Source organism: Mobula birostris, chromosome 9 (assembly GCF_030028105.1).
Source record: "Mobula birostris isolate sMobBir1 chromosome 9, sMobBir1.hap1, whole genome shotgun sequence".
Classification (NCBI taxonomy): Eukaryota; Metazoa; Chordata; class Chondrichthyes; order Myliobatiformes; family Myliobatidae; genus Mobula; species Mobula birostris.
Window position 1 is genome coordinate 104560975 of NC_092378.1, and position 14793 is coordinate 104575767.

The 14793-nt window shown below is 42.5% G+C and overlaps 2 protein-coding genes across 7 annotated transcripts in view; one reads left to right on the forward strand and one right to left on the reverse strand.

Annotated features, from left to right (window-relative positions):
* Nucleotides 1–5309, reverse strand: part of tsr3 (TSR3 ribosome maturation factor) — a 17606-nt gene extending 12297 nt beyond the window's left edge. Inside the window, exons 1-2 of one of the 3 annotated variants that reach the window (XM_072268516.1) lie at nucleotides 4999–5309; nucleotides 352–469 (exon numbers count right to left, since the gene is read on the reverse strand). In XM_072268516.1, coding sequence (XP_072124617.1) covers nucleotides 352–469 — 118 coding nt within the window. In that variant the 5' untranslated portion in view covers nucleotides 4999–5309. Of the gene's footprint in view, nucleotides 1–61; nucleotides 169–351; nucleotides 470–4757; nucleotides 4935–4998 lie in introns of those variants that run through there. The other 2 variants (XM_072268515.1, XM_072268517.1) reach the window with 2 other exon arrangements.
* The window catches only part of gnptg (N-acetylglucosamine-1-phosphate transferase subunit gamma), a 25131-nt gene continuing 15497 nt past the window's right edge, over nucleotides 5160–14793 (forward strand). Inside the window, exons 1-4 of one of the 4 annotated variants that reach the window (XM_072268519.1) lie at nucleotides 5160–5450; nucleotides 8691–8911; nucleotides 13224–13291; nucleotides 13539–13593. In XM_072268519.1, the coding sequence (XP_072124620.1) occupies nucleotides 8751–8911; nucleotides 13224–13291; nucleotides 13539–13593 (284 nt within the window). In that variant the 5' untranslated portion in view covers nucleotides 5160–5450; nucleotides 8691–8750. Of the gene's footprint in view, nucleotides 5451–5834; nucleotides 5890–8690; nucleotides 8912–13223; nucleotides 13292–13538; nucleotides 13594–14793 lie in introns of those variants that run through there. The other 3 variants (XM_072268520.1, XM_072268518.1, XM_072268522.1) reach the window with 3 other exon arrangements.

Sequence of the window (14793 nt, forward strand, 5' to 3'; positions counted from 1 at the left end):
TGATGAAGAGTCTCAGCCCAAAATGTCAACTGTTCACATCCCTGTACAAATGCAATCTGACCTGCTGGCTTCCTCCAGTGAGTGTAGGTACAGAATCTCAGTATTTTCAGCATCTGAAGGATCTCCACAGAGAAGGATTGACCAGTCTGGTTACATTCCACTATCTTACTAGAAAAGGAGGCAGAAAATGACCAACACCATGATAAAGAGCTTATCAGTGCAATCAAAATCAAAGTCTGAACACTGTCTGCATTAGCCACACACACACGATGCAGAAGGCCAAGGAATAAACAGCATTTCCCTACTAAGCTTTGCTTCGTATTGCGCTAGGACATGGTAACAATCATGTACCTTCTAGTGCATTTTTAAGATCGTCTTCAAATGACTCTAAAGATCGGCCCTTCTCCCTATGGCGCACATCTTTCCATTTCAGAGGAGCATTCTCCCTTTTCGGTTTCTTCCGTCCCATCTGAAGAGGAGTGGTTGAAATAGAATTAAAGGTGTTGACAGCGCAGGGAATGCAGCTAACACAACATTTCATGAAATAAAAATACACAAAATTAACTATGCATTGCTTTGTCCACTAACTCCATTCTGTATCTGAGAATTTATCGATCTGACCGGAATACAAAGTCTTAGAACACTGAGCAGGCCCTTCAGCTCAGTGTGTCTGGGTCAACTTTCAAGCACCGAACTACACTGATCTATAGCAGTCTTGGCCCAATCTCATCCCAAAGCCTTGATGCCACAGCATTTTGTGCATTTACCTGAATTCTCAAATGTTAAGAGTACAGTACATTTAGCATTAGGCAGTGCATTTCAGATTTTAACCAGTTCTGGGTGAAAAAATTATTTGCCACATATGCTTTAAATCTCCTACTGTTACCTTAACACATGTGCTCTCTGGTTATGAACCTCATTGTTAAACCAATAAGCATGTCACTATGTACCCTTGCTATGCTCTTCATGATTCACTGTACCTCAATCCAGATTCATTTATCAGGTGTACATACAATGAAATGCACTGCCTGCATTAAAACCAGCACAACCCAAGGACATGCTGGGGGGCAACCAGCAAATATTGCCATACATTCTGGTGCCAACACACCATGCCCACAATGCTTGGCAGAAAAGACACAGAACACAGCATGCAACAAAACAACAATAGCAAAACAAGCCCCTTTCCTCTCTCCCACCCACACAGACAGTCCTCCAGTGAACTTGCAAACAGGCATTCCAGTCAGCCATCCAACCTTCTCCACGACAAAGAAGCCAAATCCAGCTGAAGCACCCTCCTAAGTAAAATCTCAATGAACCTCCTCTGCACCATTTCCAGTTCAATCACATTCTTCCTAAAATACACACAGTATTCCTTCATAGCCTATCTAATGACACTGGACATCAAAGATTTTGCTTCCTGAATACTTCTGGGTGTATTTTATGGATTTTGGGCTGCTGATCATAAAAATCACCATGAAATTTCCCTATCATATAATCATATAACAATTACAGCACAGAAACAGGCCATCTCGCCCCTTCTAGTCCGTGCTGAACACTTACTCTCACCTAGTCCCACTGACCTGCACTCAGCCCATAACCCTCCATTCCTTTCCTGTCCATATAGCTGCCCAATTTAACTTTAAATGACAACATCGAACCTGCCTCAACCACTTCTGCTGGAAGCTCGTTCCACACAGCTACCACGCTCTGAGTAAAGAAGTTCCCCCTCATGTTGCCCCTAAACTTTTGCCCTTTAACTCTCAACTCATGTCCTTTTGGTTGTATCTCCCCCACTCTCAATGGAAAAAAGCCCATCCATGTCAACTCTATCTATCCCCCTTATAATTTTAAATACTTCTATCAAGTCCCTCCTCAACCTTCTACATTCCAAAGAATAAAGACCCAACTTGTTCAACCTTTCTCTGTAACTTAGGTAATGAAACCTAGGTAATATTCTAGTAAATCTCCTCTGTACTCTCTCCATTTTGTTGACATCTTTCCTATAATTCGGTGACCAGAACAGTACACAATACTCCAAATTTGGCCTTACCAATGCCTTGTACAATTTTAACATTACACCCCAACTCCTATACTCAATGCTCTGATTTATAAAGGCCAGCATACCAAAAGCTTTCTTCACCACCCTATCCACATGAGATTCCACCTTCAGGGAACTATACACCATTATTCCTAGATCCCTCTGTTCTACTGCATTCTTCAATGCCCTACCATTTACCATGGATGTCCTATTTTGATTAGTCCTACCAAAATGTAACACCTCACATTTATCAGCATTAAACTCCATCTGCCATCTTTCAGCCCACTCTTCTAACTGGCCTAAATCTCTCTGCAAACTTTGAAAACCTACTTCATTATCCACATCTCCACCTATCTTAGTATCATCTGCATACTTACTAATCCAATTTACCATCCCATCATTCAGATCATTAATGTATATGACAAACAACATTGGACCCAGTATAGATCCCTGTGGCACACCGGTCTCCAATCTGACAAACAGTTATCCACCACTACTCTCTGGAGTCTCCCATCCAGCCACTAAAAAATGCACCATTAAAAAAAATCACCTATATTTTTTATTTCAATTCATAATTCAAGTCAGAATAACTGCTACCAAGATTAAGGACCACAAATCAAACAGATCATTGACAGGCAATTCGAAAAACATCTAGTAGAACCAGAGAAAATCTCATAGAAGGCATTCAAGGATGTTGAAAGTTTTCTTGCAACTACAGAGCACCAAACTACCTGCAGCTGGTTGACAACTTGCTTCAACCATACAAAACCATGAAGTGCAACATGTCACTAAGATTCATTTTGTGTATTCCCATTTAGATTTCTTCCCTGCAAATCTTGGTGCTGTCAGTGACGAGCATGATGAAAGGTTTCACCAGGATATTGCCATCATGGAGAAACGGTATCAGGGCACTGATTATTGGTGGATACTTCAGCGAGAAGCCTCGACACTAAGTACAAATCAAATTCAGCAACAAAACATTTTTAGCTTAGTTGAACTATTGCAAAGGCTCAGCACCATAATGCAATTAAACACATTATATCCAATAAAAGTTAATTTCTTGTTTCTCCAAATTCCTACATGATACAAATGGTCTGAAATTATATTTGTGTTCAGCTTCAGACAGTCTATAATAAACAAAAAATGACTGAGGAAGCAACACTTTTGAAAAGATTTGTTCTCCAATATTGTTAATATGGTTGCAGCACACAGACTCCCTGCTCTTACATTCTGTACGCAGGCTAATAACAGCAAGTATACCACATGCCTTCTCAATCACCGTTTCTAAGTGTGCCACTGTCTTCACTCGTGCTTGGGCATGCACGTTAAGATCCCACTGTTCTTCTGACTTCCTGCAGACCTGCTATTCGTTATGTACATTTTAACCGTATTAGTTATCCCAAAATACATTACCTCACATTTTTCAGCTTTAAATTCAACCTGTCTTTCCTCTGTCCATCGTATCAACTGATCAATATTATTCTGTAGCCAAAGACTAACCTCCCATCTGAAAATTTAAAGATCTAAAGAAGGGTTAGCTTTATTTGCCACATGTACATTGAAACATACAGTACATACATACAGCTTGCGCCAAATCAAATCAGCGAGGACTGTGCTGGGCACACACACATACTTCTGGCACCAACTTAGCATGTACCCTAACCTATACATCTTTGGAATTTACTAATCACAGCCCCTACATTCACATTCAGATGGCTAAGGTATCCAACAAATTGCAAGCACCCCAGAACCAATCAATTGCTGGTCATAAGCTTACAAAAAGAACCCTACCTCCTGTAACCACCCAACTTTGATCCAATTTGCCAAACAAGCCGTTGCCTGGAGAACCCATCTTCCACATGGTAGTTTGTTACTTATTAAGGTCTGTGATTCCTTAAGGTTGTCATAGCTGGGGTGGTAATGGGGACAAGCTCCTACTACCTGTTAGATACCCCCAATGGAGTGCATCTCAAATAACCTCTGACAACCAAGCCCAACTCTGGCCTTCACATGTGGCTTAGCTACAAAGCCCAGCAGAACTGTTTTTACTGACAGAAGGGGCAAAGGCAGGTTACTGGCACCTTAAAACCAGTCGCTTCGGGCAATTGGGGTTCGCTGGGTTGTGGCTGGTAGCTCATCTAGAAGCAAAGCTCTGATCTCAAACTTCCGCTTGCTTTGTGGCTATACTCATTCACGGGGAAGGCTTTGGGAGTGAACCCCGAGCAAACATCCAGAGATGACGGCCTTGCAGCAGGTAAATTCAATGCTGACTGCCAATCAAGCATTCCTGTGACGCCACTGGTGCCAAACTGCATCAGTCCTCTGCCGTTCCTTTGGATTAATCAGCTGTGTGGAAAGGGGGAACCTGCTGCATGGCCAGCAGATGGCTCTCCATATTGTACTGCCCAGACTTGTGTACGACAGCTGGGACGCAACATCCGTGGTCGACACCGACCATCGGAGGGCCTCAACTAAGGTCTATGAAAACAGCATCAATCACAATTCCCTCTTCCATACAATGGATAACTCCACAAAATAATAAGTTAGTCAAACAAGGCCAACCTCGATCACTCCCCCAAAAGAACAAGCTGCTGGAGAATCCTAGCATACAAGTCTGCATCTGCGGATGCAAAAAAACTACACTGCAGGTAAAACCCTGCATCAGGACAGAGAGATTGTTCCTTTGGCCTGTGACTGGCCCTATTCTTTCGCTGGTTACCTTCTTGCCCATAGCATACTCTCGGGTGCTTCGGGATTTCCCTTACTCTTTCTGCCGCTGAATTCTGCGCCTCGCCTTCGCATTACTTTTTACGTGGGCCACGCACACAAATGCAAGCCTGCGAAACCAGGCCACGCCGTGTGACTGACAGTCATGGGCAGAGCATTCCACAGCCTCAGCGGCCTGCTCACCACGCCAAGCACCTTTATTTCACCGGCGTTAAATTGGATTTGTAACCCACCCCCGTACGGAAACTCGTCCACCGCAGCAACACGCCACGAAACCCCTTCTTCTCCGGTCAGACTCGCCAGAGGCCGAGGCCCCAGTGGACCCACCCCCCCAGGGCCGCTCCACCAATCCGACCGTCCCTTCCTATCTCCGACCAATCACTGCAAGGCTTGTTCGACGTCACCCTTTATGTCCGGGTGCCTGTTCTCCGGTGTTTTGTCCGGCCTTCCTCCGGCCCTTCTACCTCGCCGTGGTCCGGCCTGACAGGGCGCCTTCCTCCGGCCCTTCTACCTCGCCGTGGTCCGGCCTGACAGGGCACCTTCCTCCGGCCCTTCTACCTCGCCGCAACTGACCGAGGGAAGTGTTGGGTTTACCCAGAACCCCGAGCTGTCGAGGTGCCCGGAAGTTGGCCGGACTCCGCTGTCGTTATGGTGACGGGTGGCTTCGGCCTCCTCTGGCTGCAGGGTGAGTCCGCAGGCTGCCTTCCTCCGAGTGACCGCCGCAGTAGACCCCCGGGGTGGTTACGTGTCCGCCATCTGGACATTTGAAATCGGGGTGACACCCCACATCCCCCCCGTTTGGCATCACAGTGAAGTTAATCCGTCCCTGACATAGTTTGCGGCCAATTCCCAGCCGACAAGTCCCGTTTTTGTTTGTGGGGCGCCGGGAACTTCGAGCGCTCCGCCGCCTGCAAATCGGGCTGCCCATCCTTGATCCGTCCCGCTGCTCTGACCGACAGTTGTCCTGGTCTCCGCGGGTGTATTGCCGCCAAAGCTACAACTGCTCTCAATTCTTTCAGTATTTCTGGGCTTTACTTCCAATAGTAATGGATTTTTCCCCCTCTTACAGTTCTGGCTATCTCGGCTGCTAAAATGAAAATTGTGGAAGAGCCCAACACCTACGGGTAAATCGATGCAACAATATGTTTCCATGGCGGGTCAGAATACAGCAGCACCTCCTTCATCTCGCTACTTTTCCTCCCAGTGTATTTTGTGGCTGCTAAGTTTGTTGCTTCTCGAGGTAGAAGGTTGTGGATCAAACGCCATACCAAACAGCCCAGATTCAAAAGCTTGACTAACATATTTGAGTGTAAGGGAAACAAAGGTGTACTGGGGAACCGGGAGCTACAGGGATGTTTGGCACTCAGCAGATATAGAACATAGAACACTACAGTACAGCGTTCGGCCCACAATGTTGTGCTGAACCAGCTAAAAAGGAAATCATAAACCCCCAAACACTAATCCTTCCTACCTACATGATGACCATATCCCTCCATCCTCCTCGCATCCACGTGCCTGGCCGAACATCTCTTAAAAGCTTATAATGTATTTGCTTCTACCACCAGCACCTTCCAGACATCCACCACTCTCTGAGTAAAAAAAACTTGCTCCTCACATCCCACTTGATCTTACCCCTCTCACCTTCAAATCATGCCCTCTACTATTAGGCATTTCAACCCTGGGAAATAGTTACTCCCTGTCCACTCTATCTATGCCTCTCATAATCTTATAAACCTCTATCAGATCTCCCCTCAGCCTGTGGTGCCCTAGAGAAAACAACCCAAGTTTATCTGGCCTCTCATGATAGTATATGGCCTTTAAACCAGGCAGCATCCAGGAAAAACCTCTTCAAAGCCTCAGTGTCCTTCCCATAAAGTCATGATAGAAAAATCCCATGACACTTTTTGAAGTATTTTTACCAGGGTCCTGGGATACTTATTGTCCTTGTAACACCCAAAGTGCTTGCATACTCATTTCCCCTTAAAGTACTTTCAGTAAACGTGCAAATGAAGCCATATTCTTGATTAGAAGGTAGCAGAGAGTGGGGATAATCCAGAGTAAGTCATGGCAGGGGAATCTGGGGGTGAACCTAGTCAGTATTAGTTACAACTAAGGGAATAGAGAATTAATCAAAATGTTTCATGGTTCTGTAGGTCCTGAGAGAATTAGTGATTCATTTACCAAGGCATTAAATTATCAAAGACATTACAGAAACTAATCAAGAAGTGCAAGTGGACTGCTTCTCCAACTAACTGAGTGCAAGGTGACACAAGCTGCAGCTACACAGTCCTCAGATATTAAAAGGAACTGAAAAGGCAGGTGAAGAATTTCCATGAACTTGGTAATCTAGAACTGCTAAAAATGGCAGGCCAAGAGCTATTATTGCGAGGCTACACCACTACCAGGTTAAAGAGCTGGTGCTACGGTTGTCCCGGGAGAGACTCCGCTGCTATATAATGGGCGTCCGGTGTTCATTTACCCAAATTTAACCTTGGCTACCGTGAGGAAACGTCAGGATTTTCAGCACATTAAGGAGAAATGCAAAGCCAGGAAAATTAGGTGTGGATTCTGGTATCCGGCGAGGTTTGTGGTTACAGTTAACAATAGCACCCGTACATTCAGCACTGCAGCCGTAGCGGAGGAGTTCCTCAGCCAAGAAGTTAAAGATTGGCATTCAGACACCATATCAACCTAAAAACGGGTTAACGCTGGGTTACTGGATTTGTCGTTGATTGATAGTAGCTTCATCTGGAGACTGTTATGTTCAGTGCATGAGGAACTGAAAAATAAGCTCACACTAAGATGTGGGTGAGGACGGATTGTTGTTGTTTAGTTTTATATTTCACAGTGTATTTGTGAAGAGATGTTTCTCCCGTGTTTCATGAGTAATGGGTAGTTATCTTGCTATTCCGGGCCATGGATATAGCTCTTGGATATAGCTTTGACTCTAGGTTAGGGGTATGGAAGTACTACTCCTGGTGTGTTTTTATTATTGGGAGGGTTTTTTGTGTTTCTCAACGGGTTGTTACAGCACATCTATTTGTTCGAGTTGCAGTTTGTGTTATGCCATGACCATACGACATTATCTTTTGTTAAGCAACAGATATGACATCTAATTCGCATTTGCACAGCATTGGTGAGACTAAACTTGTCAGCTAGAATGTATGGGGGATGAATAGTCCACTGAAGAGAGGGAAGATGTATGCACATCTTCGTACACCCAAAGTTGATATTTGTTTTCTCCAAGAAATGCACATTAAGAAAACAGTAGCGAAAGTGCTTTGTCCCTCCTGGGCACCTCAGGTCTACCAGTCGAATTTTAGTACTAAACCTAGAGGTGTTGCAATCCCAATAAAAAAAAAACCATACTGTTTATTCATACATAAACTATCGCTGACCAGAGGGTCAGAGATGTAATAGTAAGTGGAATATTAAATTCTTTACCATTGACACTAGTGAATGTGTACGGGCCCAACTTTGATCTAATTTTTTTTTTTCAGAACCTCTTTAAGGCCATGCCTAATCTGTCTGACTCTTAACATAATTGTAGGTGGAGACTTTAATTGCATCTTAAATGCCCTCCCAGATAGACAACGTCCCCAAGTTTGTTCACTTAAAAATAATGTAACACTTAATAATCTCATGCAATCGTATAATATAGTGGATATCTGGAGGCTTCTTAATCCCACAAAGAAGGATTTTTCATATTTCTCCGCAGTACATAAATCCTACTCTAGGATTGATTATTTTCTGTTAGATTCGAAATTAGTGTTGTCAGTAGTTGGTTGCACTTACCATAACATACTTGTATTGGATCATACTCCTGTCTCCCTTATACTCAAATTGAACTACAAAAGAGGTGAATATAGTTGGCATTTAAATAATGCTTTGCTAAAGGTTAAGGATTTTTGCTCTTATCTTTCAGATAAGGTAGATAAGCACCAATGATGTGGGCGGTGTTGATGATTCCACTCTTTGGGAGGCCATGAAGGCAGTTATTAGAAGTTGTATAATAGCATATGAGACAGCGGAAAAAAGAAGATTGAAGAAAAGGTTAACTGAAATAGATGATCAGTTGGCAAATCTGGAAGCTTCTTACAAGATAAACCAGGAAGCAGAATTACTTAATAAGATTACTGCCTTACGGTACGAGTATAATTCTATAATCTCCAAGAGTGTTTCAAGACTACTGACACAAGTCAGAGAGAGGTATTTTGAGCTTGGTGAAAAGCCCCATAAGTCATTAGACAGATGCAGGCCTCTAGGGCTATATATCATATAAAGGCGAAAGATGGCTTTTTATTGACAGACCCGGAAAAAATTCATACGTCTTTTGCGGAGTTCTATGCTAATGTTTACCAATCACAAGGCGGTCTGGACATTGAAGAAATGGAAGCATTTTTTGATAATCTGAATCTGCCCATGCTGTCAACAGATTCAGTAAATACACTTGATGCTGATATAAGTCTAGATGAGATCAAGAAGATCATCCCTTTCCTCCCCAATAATAAGGCAGCGGGTCCGGAAGGTTTTAGCATGGAATTCTTCAAAGTATTTGGTCCAAAATTGTCACCTCTGCTCTTACAAATATTGAATCACTCTAGGATAGCTTCCAGATTGCCACCCACTTTATGTAAAGCTAATGTTTCTCTGATTCCAAAACCAGGCCGTGGTTTCATCATATCGCCCCATTTCGCTGCCACCCATTGAAACCAAAATTCTTGGGAAAGTCTTGGCCAATAGGTTAAACGAATGCATTTGTTCTATTATTCATCCAGATCAAACTGGCTTTATGCCAGGTAGACATATGTACAGGTGCCCCCCCGCCCCCGATTTCCGAACATCCACTTTACGACCCCTCGCTGTTACGAAAGACCTATATTAGTTACCTGCTTTCGCTAACGGAAGATGTTTTCACTGTCATGAAAAAAGGCAGCGCGCGCCCCAAGCAGCCAAGCTCCTCCCCCGGAACTGCATTCTAGCCGGCATTGTTTAAACACGTACTTTATCTTGATTTATTTTGTGCATCCATTAGCAAGATGAGTTCTGAGGTATCGGAAAAGCCTAAAAGAGCTCATAAGGGTGTTACACTTAGTGTAAAACTAGACATAATTAAGCATTTCGACCGTGGTGAATGAAGTACGGACATTGTCCGTGCGTTGAACTTGCCTGCGTCCACCATTCGCACTATTGTTACGCAGAGAGAAAGAATTTTGAAAGCTGCCGATGTTACTGTTGGTTCTGCTCGTAGCAAAGTGGTCTCTCTTAATCTGCATCCAATAATGGATAAAATGGAAAGTCTATTGCTTGAGTGGATTGATGGGTGTACAAAGCGTGGTGTTCCATTAAGTTATCTTATACTTAAGGAGAAATCAGTCAGTCTTTTTAATAAGCTGAAACAGAAAGCACTGGACAAGGGTGATGAAAGTGTTGTGAAAGTGGAACTTAAAGGTAGTCGTGGGTGGTTTGATCGGTTTCTGAGGCGAGGGCAGCTTCATAGTTTAAGCAGTGGTCCCCAACCTCCGGGCTGCCAACTGATAAGTTGCCGTGAAGAATGCAGCGGTACAGCGGTAGTCGGAACGCACCCAGCACATCTTTAAGAAAAAAGCCGAAATAAACAAGCTAATTAATTAGGTGCCATCCGGCACGTAAATGTCGGTCCAGATCAGAGGCGATTGCTGATTGCGTCAGGCAGTTATTCGTATAAGCAAGTGTTTAACTGTGACGAAACTGCAATTTATTGGAGTCTTCCCAATTCCGGTAAGTGAAACTACACTGTACATACATTATTTCTACTTTATATAGGCTGTGTATTTTTATGTGTTATTTGGTATGATATGGTGGCTTCCTAGCTTAAAGGTTACTGGAGAGTGCTTGCGCTGTGTTTCTGCGGAGAGCGCTTCTGCGAGGTTTTCGCTGCGCTAGACAGTGCTGCAGAAAAGTATTTCTACTTTATATAGGCTGTGTATTTATCATATCATTCCTGCTTTTACTATATGTTACTGTTATTAGGTTTTATGTGTTATTTGGCATGATTTTGTAGGTTATTTTTTGGGTCTGGGAATGCTCAAAAAATTTTTCCCATATTAATAAATGGTAATTGCTTATTCAGTTTATGACATTCCAGCTTACGAACCATTTCATAGGAACGCTGTACCTTCGCATAGCAGGGGAAACCTGCATTTTAATTTGCGTCGTCTTTTCAATATTTTATATACAAAACATGCAGAAGAGGCTGTAGTCATTTCATTAGATGCGCAACATGCGTTTGACCAAGTGGAATGGCCATATATGATGTTTGCACTTAAGAAATTTGGATTTGGACCATCTTTCGTTAAGTGGATTGAGATAATTTATTCACACCCATCTGCTTCTATTATCACTAATCGGAATATTTCCTCCCCTTTTGCAATTCATCGTGGGACTCGTCAAGGCTGCCCCCTTTCTGCGTTTTTGTTTGCAGTTATCATTGAGCCACTGGCTGTTAGCATCAGACAGGACCCTTTGATATCTCCCATTGATCTGCATGGACGTAAACATCACCGTTCGTTATACGCTGACGATGTCCTTTTATATATCTCCAGTCCACAAACATCAATACCCGCCCTTCTGACTCTAATTAATAATTTTGGTAGTTTCTCATGTTTCTCTATTAATTGGGATAAGAGTGAACTAATGCCAGTCACTGCAGTGGTTAATACAATGTATTTACAGTTCATTCCCTTTAAAATAACATGATAATTTTTCCTATCTTGGTGTGACTATTACAAAAAACCCAGATAACATTTTGCGAGTGAATTGGCAAAACAAAGTTGAGCAGGTTAAACGCAATATTGACTTTTGGAAAACCCTTCCAATTTCTTTGGTGGGGAGGGTTAACGCAGTCAAGATGATTGTACTGCTACCATTTCTTCATCTTTTCCAGTCAATTCCATGTTTTATTCCTCTGTCATACTTTAAGCAATTGGATTCAATTATTATACCCTTCATTTGGAACTATAAAGCCATTAGAATTACTAAAAAGCACTTGTCAAAGCCCAAGGAAGCAGGTGGTTTTGCCTTATCGGACATTAAAATGTATTATTGGGCTGCCCACCTACCCATTATTGCATGGTGGAAAAAAGGCCCACCCTCTACCTCAGACTCATGCCCAGCATGGTTACTCATAGAGCGAGTGCTTTGTAAGAAGACTTCCTTACCAGTTCTCCTTAATAGCTCCACTGCAGTTAATAAGTCACATTTTAGTAACAGCTTCGTGGTTGGCAGCACTATAAGAATTTGGAAGCAGATTCAACTACACATTAAGGCCCCAAAAACTTATATTAACACTCCGATTTGTGACAATCATTCCTTTTTGCCTGGCCTGAATGATACTGTTTTTTTTCTACCTGGAAACAGAGAGGCATCTGTAGTGTAGGTGACCTATATATTAATGGAAACTTTGCCTCATTTGTGCAGTTACAAGCAGTTTACAATATCCCTGCATCTAGTTTTTTTAGGTATTTACAAATTCGAGATTATGTTAGAAAATACATACCTAACTTCGAAGTTTTAGACAAACATGAGTGCCTGGAGGCAATAAATAAATTTGATCCTGTTACTCGTAGTCTGGTATCCTGTTTTTATCAGATCCTACATAATGGAGCTCGGGTGAATACTGCAGGTTTTAAACAGGCATGGGTGAATGAATTGGGTGTAGAACTGACAGAGGAGGTCTGGGATGAGGATTTAAAGAGTATACATGATTGTTCGGTCAACGTCAGACACAGACTTATACAGTTTAAAACAATACATAGACTCCATTATTCCAAAGAAAAGTTGCACAGTTTCTACCCTGATGTTTCACCAGTTTGTAATATATGTAAATCTGTGAACAGTAACTTGTCACATTCATTCTGGTCATGTTGTAAGCTTTATGCATACTGGAGAAATATTTTTCACTGTTTCCCTGAGGCTTTTGGGAAGCGGTGGGAACCAGACCGGCTCATAGCCATCCTTGGAGCAACAAGCTCCCTATCTTCAGCCAATAGGTATGAAAAAATGGCTGTATCATTTGGAATGGTGATTGCTAAGAAGTTAATCCTGCAAATGTGGAAAATGGACTCTGTGCCTACGTACGATTTGTGGCTGAGAGAACTGGCAAATACTTTACATTTGGAGAGACTGAGACTGTATAATGAGGAGAGAGGGGACATCTTTGAAAGGATATGGGGCCCTGTATTGGACTTTCTCACGGGGTGAGGACTGAGGTTTTTTGGTGCAGTGCACCTCTGCTGTCTGTGTTTACTTTTGCCTTTATATTTTTCTCCCTTTTGCTGCTCAATATTTAATTTGATTTTGTTATGGTTGTGGTTTTTGTGGATGTGCTTTTTTGTTTTTTTTGTTGGTAATAAATTAAAAATTATTTATTTTTATTTTTTTTAAAAACTTCAATAAAATGTAGCTATTTGTATTTCAGGCTGAATAATCCTTTCATGTCCCAAGTAAACCGGCTTCAACCAAAAATCAATCCTGCTACCATTTCAGGTAATTGATAATGGGATTTTCCTCCTTCATTCTCACCTGCGTCTTACTCAGCCTCGGTTTCCCACCACCACCTGCTCACTACCTTCATCTGCTACCTGTGTCCCTTGCATCTCCTTGTCCCAGATTGTTTCTGCTCCCATCTGACCTATTTACCACTCCTCTTTCCCCTGCTGCTCCTCATCAGCTCAAATTTAATTGATCAAGTGACTCTGCTTAGTCACCAGTACAGGTGTTTGTTTTCTTTCAGGCCCCACTCATCTGCACAGACTGGCCGGAAAATGCTTCAGTATGATCGAGTCATCGTGAGTAGAAACTCTGTTGACTGCAATAACTACAATTTCCCAGTTAAATGTGCGGTACACTTTACTTGCATTTTGCATAAAAATATAGCACATCTTAGAATTTTCCATTGAAACTGTAAATTTCAATCTATTTTGTACTTTCACTTGGTTGTGGTTATGACTTTGTAAATCTTTTATTTCGCATTCATTCCAGCATCTTTTGTAATGTCTTAAAATTATCGTATTCCTTGCGTAATGGTCTAAATGAGAACTTGCTGTGGTTAGCAGTTCTGTAAGGTTATAGGTTATAATATAGACTGGACTTGCACAGATGCTGAGGCTGGGATCAAGTCAAAGTTGTACAGCATAGAAACAGGCTTTTTGGCCCTAATTGTTCATGCTAACTGTTGCCAACCTTAGCAAGTTCCATTTGCCTGCATTTAGCCCATTGCCCTCTAAACTTTTCCCATCCTGTCTGAATCATTGGAGGATCAGAGATGGAGAGGGTTAGCAACTTTAAATGCCTGGGTGTTAATATTACAGAGGGTCTGTCGTGGACCTAACACATAAGTGCAATTGTGAAGGAAGTACAGCAGAGCCTCTACTTCCTTCGGAGTCTGCGTATATTCGGTATGACATCTAAAACTTAGATTATGAAGACACGCAGTCCTCTTTTATTGTCATTTAGTAATGCATGCATTAAGAGATGATACAATATTTCCTCCGGTGTGATATCACAAAACACAGGACAGACCAAGACTGAAAGAAACTAACAAAACCACATAATTATAACATATAGTTACAACAGTGCAACAATACCATAACTTGATGAAGTCCATGAGCACAGTAAAAGTTCTAAGTCTCTCAAATGTCCCACATCTCACGCAGACGGAGAGAAGAAAGAAAAACTCTCCCTGCCATACCCGACCACGGTCCGACTGAGTCTTTGACAAACTTCCATAGATGTGTAGTGGAGAGTATTGACTGGCTGCATCACTGCCTGGTATGAGAACACCATGCCCTTGAATGGGAAATCCTACAAAAAGTAATGAATATGGCCCAGTGCATCACAGATAAAGTCCTCCTGGCTATTGAGCACCTACTTGAAATACTGTCGTAGGAAAGCAGCATCTATCATCCGAGATCACCACTACACAGGCTATGCTCTCCTCTCACTGCTGCCATCATGTGAAAGGTACAAGAGCCTCAGGACTTGCACCA